We start from the raw sequence: 16,605 nt of genomic DNA, 5'->3' as shown, positions 1-16,605 counted from the left end.
ACAAACAGGGGAAGTTGAGTGTACCATGAAGACATAAAACAGGTGTTCAAGTCTAACTTGGGAGCTCACGAGAAGGCTCCCTTCAAAAGGAATATTTGGGCTAAGATCTGAAGGATGAGTAGGAGTTACAACAGGCTGCAGGGAGCAGTGCATGTGTAGGTCCACTGAACTTAGAAAGTATCTAATGGGAAGCAGGGAGCACCCAGTTCTGCCTAATTCTCCTTCTATGAATTGGGGTTGAATCCATCCACACTCTGGGTTGACTCCTCTTCTATCACGAGTGGTTGTTGAGATGGTATGTGTTGACCTAGGCTCTGGGCCAGGTCTGGAGGGCAAACACAGCACTAAACAAAATGGGGAGTGGTGTGTAAGTAGACATGTCTCAGGGCTTCCTTCTCTGACTTGGGCACCACATGGACTATTGTGAAGTCAATATCACCCAGTACTCTTTGTGGAGCAATATTAAGTATCATCGCCACCAGCAGTTTTTATTCATTTCTTTATTAATATAGAAAAGGAGCCCAAGGCAGCTGGACCAGTAGTACACAGCACCAGGAGTTAATACTATTCTGGTGAAAGGGTTGGCTTTACAAAAGTGAAGGAGCAGGCAGGAGCTGCCCTGCTTCTGGGGTCAGGACCAGCCTACAGCCCAGACCTCAGAGCAGCACATGGAATGAGCCCCTGGGAGAAAGCTGACAGGTACTTTAGGGGCTGGATGAGCTGGAGACTATGGGGACAGATGATAGGGATAGAGGGTCAGGCAGTGAGAACCATCCTGTGGATGATGAGGGCAGGGACCTGCTGGCTTGAGGCTCCCCAGTGGATCATGGGCAGGGTCTCTTGGTGGTCCTCAGCTCTGGGGGCAGGTAGAAAATGCTATGACAAGTGGTGGGCATGGCGAATCCAGACGTGGCCCTGGGGTTGAAGGGCTTTCCCCGCCTCTCCACCAGGAGCCACCTTTGCTCTATACTACACATGGGGCTTCACGCCCAAGGCACAGAGGGAGAATCAGAAGTCTCCCATTGGGAGGAAGATGGGACAAAATGGGGGTTCTTGAGTGACCCTAGTTTAGGCAGCCAGGACAGCCACAGGGCAGGACAACAGCATATCTGCATAATGGAGCTAGAATACAGGGTAAGGATAGGTTTGAAATCAGTCAGTGACCAGCCCCACGGTGCCTGCCCCATGGTACTGCACTGTGTCAGTAGACCTGCATTCCAGTCTTCACTCTGCCAGAACTATTATCACTCGGGGCTGTGTCACCATGTCCTGCCCTGGTCTGTTTCCTTATCTGCCAGTGAGGGCTTTGCATATGACCTCTGAGGTTGTGGAAAGGACTCTGAAAGTGAGCAAAGTTTCAGGACCAGCTCTTGGTAGTGAAGTGGGACCTATCCTAACCAGAACCTGGATGGACTTGGCATGGAATAAGAGTGAGGGGGTGATGGAGGAGGAAGATGTTCTTGCATGGAACCTACCCCCATGAACACTCCAGAGCTAGGAAAGACTGCTGGGAGACCTCCTCTGCTCAGAGGAAGGAAAGGCCACATAAGGAGGCAACGTGGCTTGGTGCAATCCCTTCACAACAATCATCTGAGTGACACTTGACATGGAGAGGCTGGAGTGGCACTGGGCAACCCATCATATTCTTCCCCAGGGTGGGGAGCTCAAGGCCTCTTGTGGCTTCTGCCTCCAGCCCTCAGCATAGGATCAGAAGTGCTCTTTTTCACGGTGGTCCTATCTTGGGAACAGCCCAAGACTCTGCCTGGCTGGCACGTGTTAGTTGGTGAGGAAAGAACAGAGGGTGACTAAGCAGACAGGGAGGTGAGAGCAACTCTCTGGCTTTCTCCTCTTCCTGTAGCAAGAGCAGCTCAATCCACTGAGTCACAGATCTCTTCCACTACAGCATTAAAGATGTGTGGCTGGTCAGCATAGACATGGTGCGATGCACCCTCAATCTCCTGTGGAGAAAAGACCCATCAGGGACAGAATGGCCCTTTATTCCCAATACTGGAAAACTGCTCCACCATTTCTTCTCCCATTAAACTTGCTTTTCACCCACCATCTCTTATCAGAAATGTGTTATGGCTTGTCCCCCAAAAGCTCCTATGCTAGCTAATGCAGGTGGTGAAATGATTGGAGTATGAGGGCCATAACCCTATCAGCAGATTAATCCATTTGATTGATTAATGAGCCAAATGGATTACTGGGTGGTCACTATAAGCAGGTAGGGCATGCCTGGAGTAAATGGGTCACTGGGGGCATGCCTTGAGGATTATATATTTTGTCCCTGGCCCTCTAGCTTTCTCTGCTTCTTGGCTGTCATGAGCTGAGCAGTGTTTCTCCACAACATCCTTCTGACATGATGTTCTGCCTCATCTGAGGCCCAGAGAAATAGAGTCAGCTGATCAGGAACTGAACCTCTGAAACTGTGAACCCAAAATAAACTTTTCCTTCTCTAAGTTGTTCTTGTCAGGTATTTTGGTCAGAGCAATGCAAAAGTGATTAATATATAATGCTCTATCTTTCTTCCTGGACCTTGGTATGTTGCTTTGGGAACCAACGAATCTTCATATCCTGTTCTATTTTTCCTTTGGCCATTCACTGTATCTTTCCTAACCTATAAGTTCCATCACTATTCTGCTCCTTTCATCCAAAACCCAGTACCAGGGTCCATGGGCAGCACCCAGTCTAGCTAAGTGTGCTTTTTGGCAAATGAGGGAGGGGGAAGAAAAAAGGGGAAGGCAGAAATGTAGCAGGAAGTCTTCATGATGGCCTCTACTATTCATGATACTGGTTTGGGGCAGGAATTATGGGGCAAGGGGTGCTGGAGTGGCAGTGTGTATGCCTGGCTACTGGACAAGAATCTGCCTTTTAGCTGAACTGGGCTATCCAGAAGTGGGAAGTCTCTAATTTTGACATTAAGACTATCTCAAATCTACTGCCCTAGCTCGACCTGTTCATTCCCCTTTTCACTCTGACTCTGATCATCCTTCTCTACCCCAAGGCAGAGGAATGACTAATGGAGAGTCAATTAACATGGGCTGTCATTCAAGTTACAGCATTTCCACCTTGGCTCCCACTCCTTGGGTAGACCAACATACCATGTCTCGGACATAGGAATCTGGCCGCTGCATCTTCACTTTTTTCCCTGTGCTAGTATCTATCCAGGTGTTGGCCCCATAGATCATGGTGATGGGTACATCTTTTCGAATTAAGTGAATTCTCTCCAGCATGGGGCGCCGGGCCCAGCCAAAGGACTCCATCATGGCTTTGAATGCTGTTTCACCACTGACAGAAGCAAACCAGGGTAAGACAATGAATGTAATAAATCCTGCAGCAGATAATGTCAACTTCTTGGTCCCTTCAGAGGCTGGGACATAATCTTATTCCTCTTTGTATTTCCCCAAAGCCTAGCACATTAAATACTGGTAAGATTAGGAGATGATGGAATCTCCACACTATGGAAAACCCCATGGCACAGAGAACCATCTCAGAATGGAATGGGTTGCTTTCATTCAACAAATATTTATGTCATGCCCTGGGCTGGTGAAGGGACATATGAACAGACAGATAAGGTGTCTGCCCTCTGAAGCTCACATTTTGGGTAGGTGAGTGTTAAATAGCTAATCATATGATTAAGCATTTAATTTAAAAATTTTCTGGGGATTATGAAAGGGTGGTAGAGAGCCATGAGAGCACAGACTAGAAACTTATCTTGCTGGGTGGAGGGTAGGGCAACAACTTGGGGTGAACTCTGAAGAGAGAGGACTATAGTGGTAAAGAGGGCTTCCTGGAGAGACTCTGGGATTCAAAAACCAGTCTTATGAGGACTAGGGGAATGATTTCTGCTAAAAAGAAGCAACAAATGCCAATTCAATATACTTTACTCCCTGGTCACTTCCTAAGTAGAAGTAACTGAGGCCATATCATGAGGTGTCTGCAAATATCCCACAGAAGCCAGCTTTCTGGACTGGTCTGTAGCTTTTGCCACCTCCAAGGCTCTCTCTTCTTACTGTGGTTATACCCCCTAGTCTCCTTTTTATCCCCAGGATGAATTCTGTCAATGCCACAAGAAACTGAGAACTTTTCCTTAATATGTCACAGCATAGTAGGTAAATCATGGACTTTGGAGCCAGATAGACATGAATTCAAATTGTGACTGTTTTCTTAGCAAGTCATGGAAACAGTATACATATTAATTTTCTCATTGACAAATTTTCTCATGATTAAGAGAATGAAAATATATACGAAACCCCTAAGTTCAGGTGAAGTGAAGTAGGTATCCCCCCAAACATTTTTCTCTTGACCAGATTTCATGTTTTCTGAGGGACTGATCAAAGTCATCATGAACTTATCAGTTACAACTCAAAAAACTCAGGAAATTATAAAATTGAACAATGGGGGTGAGGGAGTTGGTTATCACGATGTCCTCTTTGCTTCCTCTAGGACATGAATAAGTTGAAAGATTATTCTGTGACTTGGACTGGGATGCCATTGTACAGAACTAGGTCTATGATAGGGAAAATTCTGAGGGAAGGGTCAGGGCTAGGTGTACAGAACTGGTGCCAAGCATGTGAGGGCTGAGATAAGCTAAGAGCAGGGAGCCAGAGGTGTCTGATGTGACTGGTGAGGGTCTCTGTTACTCTGCTTTACTAGGCCCTTCCATAAGCTGAACTTATGTGCAGTGTTGGCTAGGCAACTCCCACAGTGTCCCAAAGCTCTCTGGGTTTGAGGCCAATGCTGATAGTACTGCTGGAAGGCAGAGCCCCAACTTCCTCACAGCTCTGGGCTCAAGGTGGATGACTTGGACAAGCCTGGTGGGGCTGTGACCCTGGCTCCTGAGATGCCTCCCAGGAACTTGGGGAGAGGCCTCCACAGAGCTGGTGCCACCAAAGTGGACTTGTGTTATCAGGCACTCACAGGGCATCTGCTACAGGAGAAGACTGCCTCCTTGGCTTTGCTCTGGTTGTCAATGTTCCAAAGACTACAGACAAGCCAGTGGGACCTGCTGTGTCAGTGAGTAGTCAGGGATAGACCTTCCCAAGGTTCTGGGGATACCCCCAAACCTCCAGAAGAGTGGGAATTTCTGTCCCAATGATTTTATTTCAAAGTGCACATAATTAAATTAAGCACATACTCTTTCACTCAACAATTCTATTTGTAGAAATGTATTCTATAGATGTATTACATATGTGTGTACAAAGGAATATGTGCCAGGAGGTTCTCTGAAGCAATGTTTGGTGACATCTTAGACTGAAAATAATGAGGAAATTTAGGAACTGCCGGTTAGGGATAGAAGATGTTCTTTTTTTTCTCTTTGCCTTTTAAAACATACTATGTTTGGATTACTTCTTCAGTTAAAAAAAAAGTATTTAAAAATGTTTCCTAGACTCTTGCCCATCAGGCCAACTGCCTGTCTCTAGGGAAGAGGGAGGACCTTTCTCTAGAGATGGGCAGCATGTTTAATTAATCTATTATCTTCTACATTCCTTTGTACTCATCCCTGGAGAACTCCTTGGAAATGATCAAGCTTGCTACTACCTGTGTTCCCCTGAATCAGTACTTTGTAGAAGAAATAAAGCACAGTACTCCCCAGCGGAAATTTTATCTTTAAACCATCCACCTCAAGTGGGCCCTGAGAGCTGCCCTCACCTGGGATTCTGTGCATTGCAGTGGTAGATATACTCTGATATAGTATCATCTTCAAAGAAGTCTGCAAACTTACGCTTGAAGTCTGGCCGAAATCGCTGCACCAGGCCAGGCCCTATGAGGGGATAGAAAAACATGAAAGGTCAGTTTGGGCAATGCAGGGGATAAGACTTCTGCCTGTGTATGTTTAAACAACTTTAACCAAATATTATTTCTCCTAAGGGTTTATTTGCTTTATGCATTTAACATTATAATGGCAAAAAGAGTGCTGAAGGCTGCTGGAAAACTCAGATGACCTCAAATGACAGTCAGTTGGTCACCAAAGAATTTAAAGATAGTCTAATTCACTGAGAAACCAGATTATTTTCAGCTCAATGAAGTTCCAAGGTCTTTTCCTACAAGGATCATAAGTACACAAGAGTAGATGGCTGAGATGTTTTTCTTAGAGTCTGAGCCATGTTCTCTTTCTCCCTGGGACCTTTATGGCCTTTTAACCTTCTGAAGGTTGTAGGTGAAATTGGACCACCTCCCAAGAGCCCTCTCATTTTCAAGTCTGTAACAATATGTGGAGAAATATCCTTAATGATGCTGGTTCAGGGCACTGTGTTAGAACAATCTGTTCTTTTCACCTTTCTTGATGGTACATATCTAAACAGTACGGCACCCAAAAGAGACTGCAAAAATTGGGCCTAATGGTCAGTTTCTCATCTTTCTCTCTCTCCTGGTCTTCTCTGCTTGTGAGAAGTAGCTGGGAGGTGCAGTGAGGATATCTACAGGCCCTGCCCCATTGCTGACTCAGTCCTCCATGGCTGCCAGCCAACCCCAAGTATAGCAGTTCTGATACACTGCATGCACCTGGCCAGATCCAAGGCCAGAAAGGGGGATGGTGGTTAGAGTAGAGCTTCTTCCTGTGGAGAATCTGGGCGAGTCCATAATGCTGGGAATCCTAAGGTCAGCCCTCTGCCCATGTAGTCTCCTTTGGCATCTGTGTCTCTTCTAATAACCCCCTTTATTTGGAATCATTCTGTTTTTCTTGAAGAGACCACAGAAAGAACTTTTATTTAGCCATTAGAACATTACTATGTAAATGTACATAATTAGTATAAAACAGGGGTCACTAATTTTTTCCATAAAGGAAATCTGCCTTTTACTTCATCAGAGTAATAAGTTTCCCAAAAGGAAGGGTGTGGACAATGAGAGGTAAGAAGACCAGAGCTACTAGTACTAAACATGGCTGGCTCCCCACCTCTACCTCCTTCTCTTCCTTTTACTCAAAGAATCACTTAGTACTCAGCAACCCAGAGCAGATGAAGATGCAGTGTTTTCTTGAAGTAGAGCATGGCTTAGAGGGGTCTGCTTTCCACTGTGAGTTAATGTTCGAGGCTCAGATTCTGACCTTCCCTGCTAGGTGAGCCCCTGGGATGGGATCCAGAGATGGTTATTTCACCTGAATCATGGATAGGTTGTCATACAAACTCACATATGTAGCAGAGAAAGACTCACCTCACAGGCCTTTCTTTTCTCTGGGGGTCTGCCAAGGTATGGGGTAGCTGTTCTGTTCTATCTATTCCCTACACAGTTGAATGGGTGGAGATGGTGGGAAACCAGATACAGCAAGGCTTGGCTGAATGAGACAGCCTTGGTTTAAGGAGAGGGTTCCTTCGTCAACAGGCTACTTACCCCAGGGCCCAGCTACTCGGAGAACAGCCAGTGGATTAGAACGCCCCAGGACAGACGCCACCGCCTTGACCCAGGTGGGAGGTGCCCGGATCTCACTGGGGTCAGTTGGACGGAGGGGAAAGCCCCAAGGGTCCACCAGGATGAGGTGTTTAACTCTATGTTAAAGAAAAAGGAGAACATGCTTTAGTCATTTGATACCACAGCCCTTAAATAACCCAAGAAAAACAAAACTATTGGAAATGAATACTTTAAAGTTCCTACAAGGTAAGGAATTGGGTCATGAGGAAGAGGGGTGGCTGCCTCCTTGTTACCTTTCAGGATACTTGATAGAGTAAGAAGTGGCCAGGAATCCTCCTAAACTGTGCCCTAGGAGGATCATGCTGGGGATCCCCATGGTCTCCCGCCATGTCTCTATTGAGGTCACAAACTCATCCTCGGCCCCCTCCGGGTCTCTCGGGAATGTTGGTCTTGAGCTTCGCCCAAAGCCAAGCAGATCAAAGGTGTGCAGTGTGCGGCGGGCACTCAGTGAATCCATGTTGAGGATCCAGAGGCCCACGCCGCCCCCAAAGCCATGCACCATCACCAGCGGAGTGCGGTCCTTTTGCTCAGGGCTCACAGTCACCGTCCAGATCTTGTTCTGGTTTGGGAGAGACACATATCGGGCCAGGAACTTGTTCTGGAGACCTGAGGAGGGGAGAATCCCAGGAGAAATCAGCAAGAGTGTTTTCTGACAGAAAAGTCATTCTGCCTGGACTGCTCTTCAGATTTCTCTTGATAGTCCCAAACCCTTCCCACCTCCCTCAGCTCTTCTCTTCTACAACCCTCTGACCACAGACTCTCTTCTTGACCAAACTTGCCTGCCTAGTATCTCAGAAAAGGCAAGCTTAACAAAAATTCCCTTACCTTTTATAGTTGATCAAGTACCTCATTTCCTACCTTTGACCATCCTTCAGCATAAATCCTGAAGTTAATTTGGTAAGAACTCCCCAATCCTTGATATCTCCTCTTAGTAATTTTCTATTCCCTGAACCCCTTACCCTGGCTCCTCAGTTATAGATCAAGCTTGTCCTTGCAGTGTTTGGAATAGGCTTGAATAGTCTTCCTAACAGATTTAGTAAATATCAGAATAATTCTTTGTTTTATACCACATGCCCCAAAGAATTCAAGTTCAGGCTGGGCACAGTGGTGGACGCCTGTAATCCCAGTGACTTGGGAGGCTGAGACAGGAGGATTGAGAGTTCAAGTCAGCCTCAGCAACTGTAAGGCACTAATTAACTCAGTGAGACCCTGTCTCTAAATGAAATACAAAATAGGGCTAGGAGTGTGGCTCAGTGGCCAAGTGCCCGAGTTTAATCCCCAGTACCAAAAAAAAACAACAACAACAACAACAACAACAACAACAAAACAAGTCCAAGCACAAATTTGTATACCATTTAATTTGTGAATAGAAGAGGAGTCATCTTATTCCTTGAGGCTATGTGCCCAGCTTGCTTTGGCAAGTGACACCACTGATGCCATGTAGCTCTTGCATCCATCACTTTTGAACCTGGGGCTTGACAGCTGGGCAGAGCTGTGATCCAGTCAGATGGAGGGAATTTGGGGAGTGTGTTGAGCCTTGGGCTTAAGACACTGAAGTGGGGTAGTTTTTTCTCTGTTGTCATACAACAGAGTTGCCTGGGTGATGTAGCCTGGATCTTTCAATGTTGGAGGGGATAAGGAGGGTAGCCATGGCTGGAGGCAGTAGGGCAAGGTGGGGATCATCATAGGCTAGGCAGGTTGAAGACAGGAGCAAAGCCAAGGTCAAGACATAACTCAAGGGTCTTGTTTGAACCATTGGCTACAGCTGTTTGTGGGATGCCCTGTCTCAACATGATGCCCAGGAGAGCTAGTCTGTGAGAATCTCAAACTAGCGGTAAGTAGATAGGTGGCAGGCCACAACTGGGTAGAACACAGGAAACAACACTAGAGAATATAGGGTTGCTGGTCCTGAGGAAGGAAGATGGTGAGTTAAGAAGAGCTTGTGTGTTAAGAGAGAGAAAGAGGAGGAGGAGAGAGGGATGGGGATAAGGAAGCACGATGGAGAGAAGTGTACATATGTGTACTGATACATTAGATATGTATAAGGTTTGAGGTGAAGTTGTAGGATGTCGTGAGAACTGGATGGCTATGGAGAAGCCAAGGAACTACTACCATAGAATATGGTGTTCTCTGTGTGAATCTTGCCTCAGATCATTGCTATGACTTCCTTCACTCCATACACTGTTAATCGGAACTCAGTGGACTCTGTATACCCAGCTCTGAACAGATCCTGCATCTTTCTTGGAACTTCTAAGGGACGGAGGACAAGCTGCCCCTTCTACTTACACTGGAGGATCTTGGCTTCCACATTCTTCAGCTGAGACATGGAAGTGGGACGCCAAGTGGGCAGCCAGCTACTCAGCCAGCCTTGAGGCCTGGAACAAGGAGAAACAGATATTTACTGGCAACATTGGAAAGGAAACACTGAAGCTCTCAGCCTTGCTGATAGAAGAGTTATCAGAGCACAAGGTGTTTCTCAGCCTCAGGAGACCTGCCCACTATAGCAGTCAGAGTTCTCTACTGCCTGTTAGACTGTTACTCTTCCCTGGTAAATGGCTATTTAAACAACATGCTCATTGTTTCAACAGATACCATGTACTTTACAAAGTTATTTCTCATTTATTATCTCATCTGGGTGTTTCAACTCCCCTTCGTTACTGGTTATCATAATTTATGTTCAAGGAGATTAAAAGGGGAGAGAAAGCAATTTTTAACTAAGATTTCAGTTATCCTTTGCCAATCCTAGGACAAGCTGTTCCTTTAGGGTTAGACAAATTTCCATGCCACCTACCCTCCTAGCCCTCTTCCAAGCTCCTACAAGTGTGGAGCATTGTGTCCATGCCTTGATGAGCTCTCAGGTAACCCAATTATCCTAGTCCTGAACATGGAGATTGGGCAGGCAAGAGGGAGTAGACCTGGGTTTAAGCCTCACTATGATTCATTCACAGGGCACAGGTTAACTTTGGTCTTGTTTTCCTGGTAGTAAAATGAGTAGAAAGTTTGCCTATGTCCTTGACACACAGAATACAATAAAACATAAGATAACCCATCCTGCTTTCTCCTCCATACCCAGTGACTTTAAGTCATTGCAAAGCACCAGTTTTGAGGGGCTGGAATTGTGACTCAGTGGTAGAGCGCTTATCTTGCATGTGTGAGGCACTGGGTTCGATTCTCAGCACCACATATAAATAAATGAATAAAATAAAGGTCTATCAACATCTAAAAATATATTTTAAAAAAAGCACCAGTTTGGAATTAATAAATTTAAATCCAACTCCTGGATGTGAATCACAGTACTATCATTGATGAGCAGACAGGTGTTGTTCAGTTAACCTGTCTAGATATGTAAGGGACCTCAACAGGTGCCCACCACAAGTTAGATGCTCAATGAATGACAGTTTTTGCTTTTCCTTTGCCATCCTACATGGTATTTCTCTTTTCTTGAACTCTGCCTGAGTGAAGGGGGTTCAGGACAGACACCAACAGCTACAAGAAGGGCTTGCAAACATCAGCATAATTAAGTCAGGGGCATTCTGAGGAGGGGCTATTACCAAACCCCCTAAGCACACAACTGGGCATTCCAATGATCATTTGAAGCACGGAACTTTCGATTAGGATATTTCCGTAGAAATAGAGCCTAGCCTCTTTATTTTACAGCTGAAAAACTGATGCTCAGGGAGGTCATATAGTATATTAGTGAGATCCTGTCTTAAAAAAAAAAAAAAAAAAAGCAAGAAAGAAAAAGAAAAGGAACGAGAACTAAAACCCAGATCTTAAATCCAGGTTCTTCAGTACTTCCTCCCTGGACCTTCTGGCCCCAGTTTTCGAGGCCACTCACAAACATTCACAGTATATAACCACATCTTCTTGTGTCTGTTTTCTGAAGGGAGGTGTTATCTAAAACCGGATTGCCAGAGTTCTAATCCCACTACTATCATTTATCAACAATGTAACTTTGGCCACATTACTTAATTTTCTGTATTCATTTTCTCATCTTTAAAAGGGAGAAAATAGTACCTACCTCATAGGATTATTGTATTAAATGAGTTAACCCATCTAAAGCACATACAATAATGCCTAGCATAAGATAAAACTACCAACAAACCACCTTTACCTTCAGTTAAATCACAGGCTGTCTACATTCTTACTGTTTTGCAAGTAGCAACTCTCAGAAAATGTTTGAGGTTTGAAAGAAAAACTATGTTGCAGTTGGAGTGGTACATCAATGGTTTTAGCCAGAGGAGAGCTTTCAAGCTAATCCTAGGAAGACAGAATCCTCTTAATATTCTACCAAAATTTCTTGATAGCTTGAAGCCTGGGAACCAAGACCACAACATTTTGCCAGTTTCAAAAGCCAGACATTCTCTCCACACCATCAAAGAGACTGACAAGTCAGATCATAACATCTGGACCCCACATTGCCCTATAATTGTCCAAAGCAGAGCTGGAGAGATATGCTGTCCCATAGAACAGCACCACAGGCTGCTCAGCAGATATTCCTTGGGAAGAGCTTTATTTTGCCTTTCTTCTTCACCAAAAATGTTACAGGTAAATTCCAAGAATTGGTGCCTAGCGCACTGCATCTCTTCAATGCTATTGGGGAGGTAAGGCCTGAGGCAAAGAGCAGAGAAACCATTTAGTCATCAACTTAACCTGGCCAGCGTGGTCTCTTCCATCCTGAAGTGGATAAAGCAGATATCTATATTGGGGGAGAATCCTGTTCTAGACTTCTGTGATCTTGGGCAAGTCTCAATTTCTAAGGGCACCAACTTCTTTATTTGTAATATGGAGCTGAATAACTTGCATCTCTTCCAGGTCTAATATTCTGTTTCCCTAAATCATTATAAATTTTCTCTTGGGAAAAGTAGTCTTTGAAAGCAATGCCCTCTGGGGAGGTTCCTTCAAGATCAGGAAGTTATTCATTATTGTAATAAATCTAATTAGTTTTGCAGGCTATCGTTTTGCAGGTCTGAAAGGGTGAATTCTGAGTCCAAGGCCCTGTTCCTGTGAAACCAAGTCTTGGCTTGGAGCTGAGTCATTCTCCTCCAAGCAACTTTTTCTTGCTCCCATCAGACTGTGAACTGCTGCTAGTCACACCACCTACAGGTGGCATCCCAATCCTGATGCCCTTGAAACAGTGGTTTAAAAAAAAAAAATCTAATTCTGAAACCACTGTATTAAGGATGTCGTTATGATGATTAAAAGCATTGTCAATAGAACTGTAAGCCGCAACGTGTCTCGGTGGGCGAGAACTAAAGTAACTTGCAAACCCATTACTCCATATCAATCCCGTGCATTGGAGACCTCGCTGTTCTTCCCACGCCTTCTCCTTGTCGGGCTAAAAGGCTCCTTTCACACCCACACTACAGTCCTGGGGCAAGTCAGGACAAGCACCCCCAGCTGCTGCCCCCGCACCCGCGTCCCAAAAGCTTGCTTTCGGGGAATCTCATGCATTATCACTAAGTCTAACCCCTCTGTAGAGGTACTCGAGGAAAACAAGGGGCGATCGCGAAGACTAATTGGAAAGTCAGAATCACTGAGCTGCTGCTGCAAGCTCATCTACCATCATTCCCTAGGCTCTGCCACCGCCTCTTCTGGGCAAAAGCAAAGCAGGCAAACGCAACCCCCAAGCCCTCCCCGGAAGCCAACCTGAAAAAGGAAAGGCGGGAAGGTGTCTAAAATTGTTCCTCAGTCACAGACAGTCCCAGGATCATGGCCCAAACAGAAAGAGAGAAAGAGAAAGAGACGGGATTAACTCACTGCTGCTCCAGATCATCAGCCATAGTAAACAAGCCCTGCCGGGTCGAGCTGAGCCAGCCCATCCCTCTGCCTGACGCCAGCACCAGCTGACCCAGAAAAGTATCGGATAACAAAGGGGGCGTGGCCCGTGCGCCCAGCGCAGAGGAGGGGCTAACGCGGCCGCAGTGGCTGGGGCTAGCCGCCGGTAGCTGCAGCTGACAGGTGAACTTCGCCACTGCGGGTTGAGCCAGTGGGGCCCTTGGTGCTCTTTCCTATTACTAGTCGAGATGACTCTGGGTTGGGGAAGGTGTCTGAAAATAGGACAGTAATCCTGGCCACGCATTCGGGGGACAGTAAAGGAGATGGGTAGTGCCAAAAATCCGAGTCCCTCACAGAAACTCCATCAGCCCTCTTCTCTCATCAACCTGCTAAATTCCAAGTTTTCAATTCTGCGAATATGCCCATGTAATAGACAATTGTGCATTAAAATAGGTTGGAAATGGAGCTTATAACATTAATGTTAATTAGTATAATTACTTTATTTTATAATTTTATGTTACACACTATAAGTTTTTATAAGTGTTCCACATCCACATTTAAACTTTGTTTAAAAACAAAGTTTTTAAAATGACAGAACTACATCTGTATTCCAGAACACATTCTTTGGGCTTCCTTTTATGACCTTCCCCAGAAGTTTCCCCTTGGTGTTCCTTCTGATGGTAAGTTTAAAATGTTTGTGGAAACATCACTGGTTGATCCTGCAAAGGGCCTGAGAGCTTGTATCCCAAGTACATTGTCAGATTTAGAATAGTATTTTAATAGATGTTTGAGTGGGACTCCTAGATAAATTTGAATTTCAGGTTGTGCTGGGGGTGGAGCCTAGGGCTTCCCAAATGCTAGGGAAATGCTCTACCATTGAGCTATATCCCCAGTCCCCGAATGGATAATTTTAAAGAATAAGCATATCTCATGCAATATTTGGACATAACTGTGCATCTTTACTGAGCCTTGACTTCTGTCAAGGCAAACATTCCTCTGCTCAGGGAATGTGTTTGCTCAGGGGATGGGTTTGTAGCTCAACCCTGGTCTCCTTCAGTTTGGAGGATCCCCAACTCCAGAGGAGAGGAGGAATGCTTTAGGGTATGTTTAGGTATGAGGGTGTGGGGACATGAGAGGTGAGGTGACTGGCTTACCCTAGAGGTCCCAAAAGTACTTCAGGCTAGCTCAGTAGAGAAACCAAATCTTTAGGCTGGCTGCAGAATTCACTTGTGAAAAACAGGGCCTGAAGTCCTTGGAGCTGCCAGATTTGAGAACATCCCCTTCATTAGGATAAAATCAGACTGGGGTGGTGTGGTGGATTGGTGGGAGAATGCTGGTTTGGGGAGATTTTTCAAGGCAATTTTCTGCAGAACCTGGGAGATTCCAAGATTTCTTCTTTCTCAAAAGTGTTAAACTGATCATTATAAGTATTTAACATTTAAGAAAACTGGCATTTGCAGAATTTAGAGGGATTAGGAGTTTGCAAGATGTGGGGCAAAGTAGTACAAATAACAGAGGACCTGTCTCTTACATTTTTTCAACCAAACACAGTAGTACTAAACTTTAGCATGCATAAGAATCATCTGAAAGAATTGTTAAAAAGGTAGATTTCCAATCCCTACCCTCAGATTCTAATTCAGCTGGTATGGCCTTTTACTAAAAAGCTGTAATTTTGGAAACACGACAGATGCTAGTGTTTGATGAGACCCATTAAGCAACTTAGTGAAGACCCTGTCTCAAAATAAACTATAAAAAGGGCTGGGGATGTGGCTCAGTGGTAAAGAGCCTCTGGGTTCAACCCGAAACAAAAACAAAAACAGTTTCCAGGGTCAGAAGGCTGGGTTAAGGTCAATCTTGACTTTGCCATTTATTTTGCCCACCCTTGAGCAAGTTAATTTGTATCTCTTAATTTCTTCTTCAGGCTTGTATCTTGTGAGAATTAACCAGGATAATTCAATAGACATTTAGTATACTTATTTGTGCTAAAAATGTTACTTTTTATTATTCAAGGCCAAGCATTATGTTGGGGGACTAAGAATGCAATTATTAAGAGGAAAGAAATTAATCAATTAAAGAAATTAAAAGAAAATAAATAATTCAGTGGTACACATGGGCTTTCTATTTGCTGCCACGTGGAGGTTGTTATTGGTTTTGTAGAGCTGGCAACTTTGTATTCAGAGCTCAACTCAAACTTTCCCTCTTCTGAGGCCTCTGTTGACATGGTCTAAAAGGGAGTCCCATCACTCTATCATATTATCCAATTTTTATTTTCTTCATATTACTTATTACTATCAGAAAGTATCTTGCATATTTTTTTCATTTATTATCTGTTTCCCTCAATTAGAGATTAAGTTTCATGGGGAAGTAGTCTGTGTCTCTATTTTGCTTTCAGTACGTAAAACATGTACAAGAGAGCAGGTGCTCAGTACTTGTAGGATAAATGAATGAATGAAAAGTTTAATAAGGCTGGGTGAGGCTGGGTGAGTTGAGCTGTAATTCCAGTTACTTTGGCGGCTCAGGCAGGAGGATCACAAATTTGAGGCCAGCTTTGGCAACCTAGTGAGAATCATCTCAAAACTAAAAAGGGGGTGGGGATGTAATTCAGTGGTAGAGGGCCCCTAGGTTCAAGTCCCAGTACTGGGATGGGGGGAGTCTAGTGAGGAAGCAGAGGCATATAATTATAAAACAATTAGAAAACAATAGGCAAAATGTCAAGGGCTTTGGAAGCTGTAATTTAATTGGACTATGTAGGAAATTCTGGGCTATATCACCCTGACACAGGATAGCAAAACCTTCCACTTTTCTGAGAATCTATAATAAGATGTAAGGTTTTTTTGAGGTACAGATGATTGGGCAGAACTGGTTTTAGAACTCTCTAGACCCTACCTCGGTAGGTAGTGAAGAAAAGCATTTGTATTTTGTTTCTATGTATGCCAAATCAGCTTTAGAGATTTCTTGGAAGCAGGGAATTTGAATATCTGGAAGATGCCTTTTGTAATTAACGTTATTAGATCCCTTAAGGTGTCTCCAGGGTTAGGATAACTCAGAATTAGGCTGGATCTGCTAAAATTGTACAAAATGGAAAGGACTCTCAATGCCTATTCTAGAAAGGCTTCTCGGGAGAAAATGTAACTTTTTTCTTCTTACCTTCAAGACAAGACACGTCATGTACAAATATGAAAGAATACATTTTCCTTCAACCTCCAACATGTGTGATTTTATATGATTAAAATATTAATATGGCCAGACATGGTGGTACACACCTGTGATCCCAGTGACTCAGGAAACTGAGGAGGAGGATGATCCAAAGTTCAAGGCCAGCCTCAGCAACTTGATGAGACTCTGACTCAAAATAAAAAAATAAAAAAGGTCTGGGGATGTAACAGTGGTAAAGCACCCTGGGACTCAATTCTAAGTACC

General features: G+C 44.5%; 1 protein-coding gene across 2 annotated transcripts; it reads right to left on the bottom strand.

Moving 5' to 3' along the window:
* Nucleotides 1-470: 470 nt before the first annotated feature.
* On the bottom strand, nucleotides 471-13,256 carry Abhd4 (abhydrolase domain containing 4, N-acyl phospholipase B). 2 transcript variants are annotated; one of them, XM_047542229.1, is made up of 7 exons: nucleotides 13,168-13,256; nucleotides 9,694-9,782; nucleotides 7,641-8,013; nucleotides 7,330-7,484; nucleotides 5,653-5,764; nucleotides 3,102-3,288; nucleotides 471-1,958 (listed from the first exon to the last, which is right to left on the bottom strand). In XM_047542229.1, exons 1-7 carry the CDS (start codon nucleotides 13,227-13,229, stop codon nucleotides 1,869-1,871), a joined length of 1,068 nt encoding a protein of 355 aa, XP_047398185.1. In that variant the 5' UTR covers nucleotides 13,230-13,256; the 3' UTR covers nucleotides 471-1,868. The 2 variants fall into 2 exon arrangements, with proteins under 2 accessions (XP_047398185.1, XP_047398186.1); XM_047542230.1 differs by having other exon boundaries at nucleotides 13,057-13,195.
* Between the last annotated feature and the right edge of the window lie 3,349 nt (nucleotides 13,257-16,605).

Source organism: Sciurus carolinensis, chromosome 2 (genome assembly GCF_902686445.1).
Source record: "Sciurus carolinensis chromosome 2, mSciCar1.2, whole genome shotgun sequence".
Lineage (NCBI taxonomy): Eukaryota > Metazoa > Chordata > Mammalia > Rodentia > Sciuridae > Sciurus > Sciurus carolinensis.
This window is presented reverse-complemented; position numbering and strand designations above follow the sequence as displayed.

Coding starts and splice junctions, on each gene's coding strand:
- Abhd4 (XM_047542229.1), bottom strand. CDS start 13,229: ATGGGCTGGCTCAGCTCGACCCGGCAGGGCTTGTTTACTATGGCTGAT. Junction 3,289..5,652: donor TGCAATGCACAGAATCCCAG/GTGAGGGCAGCT, acceptor TGCTTCTGTCAG/TGGTGAAACAGCATTCAAAG. Junction 1,959..3,101: donor ATTCCTATGTCCGAGACATG/GTATGTTGGTCT, acceptor TTTTCTCCACAG/GAGATTGAGGGTGCATCGCA.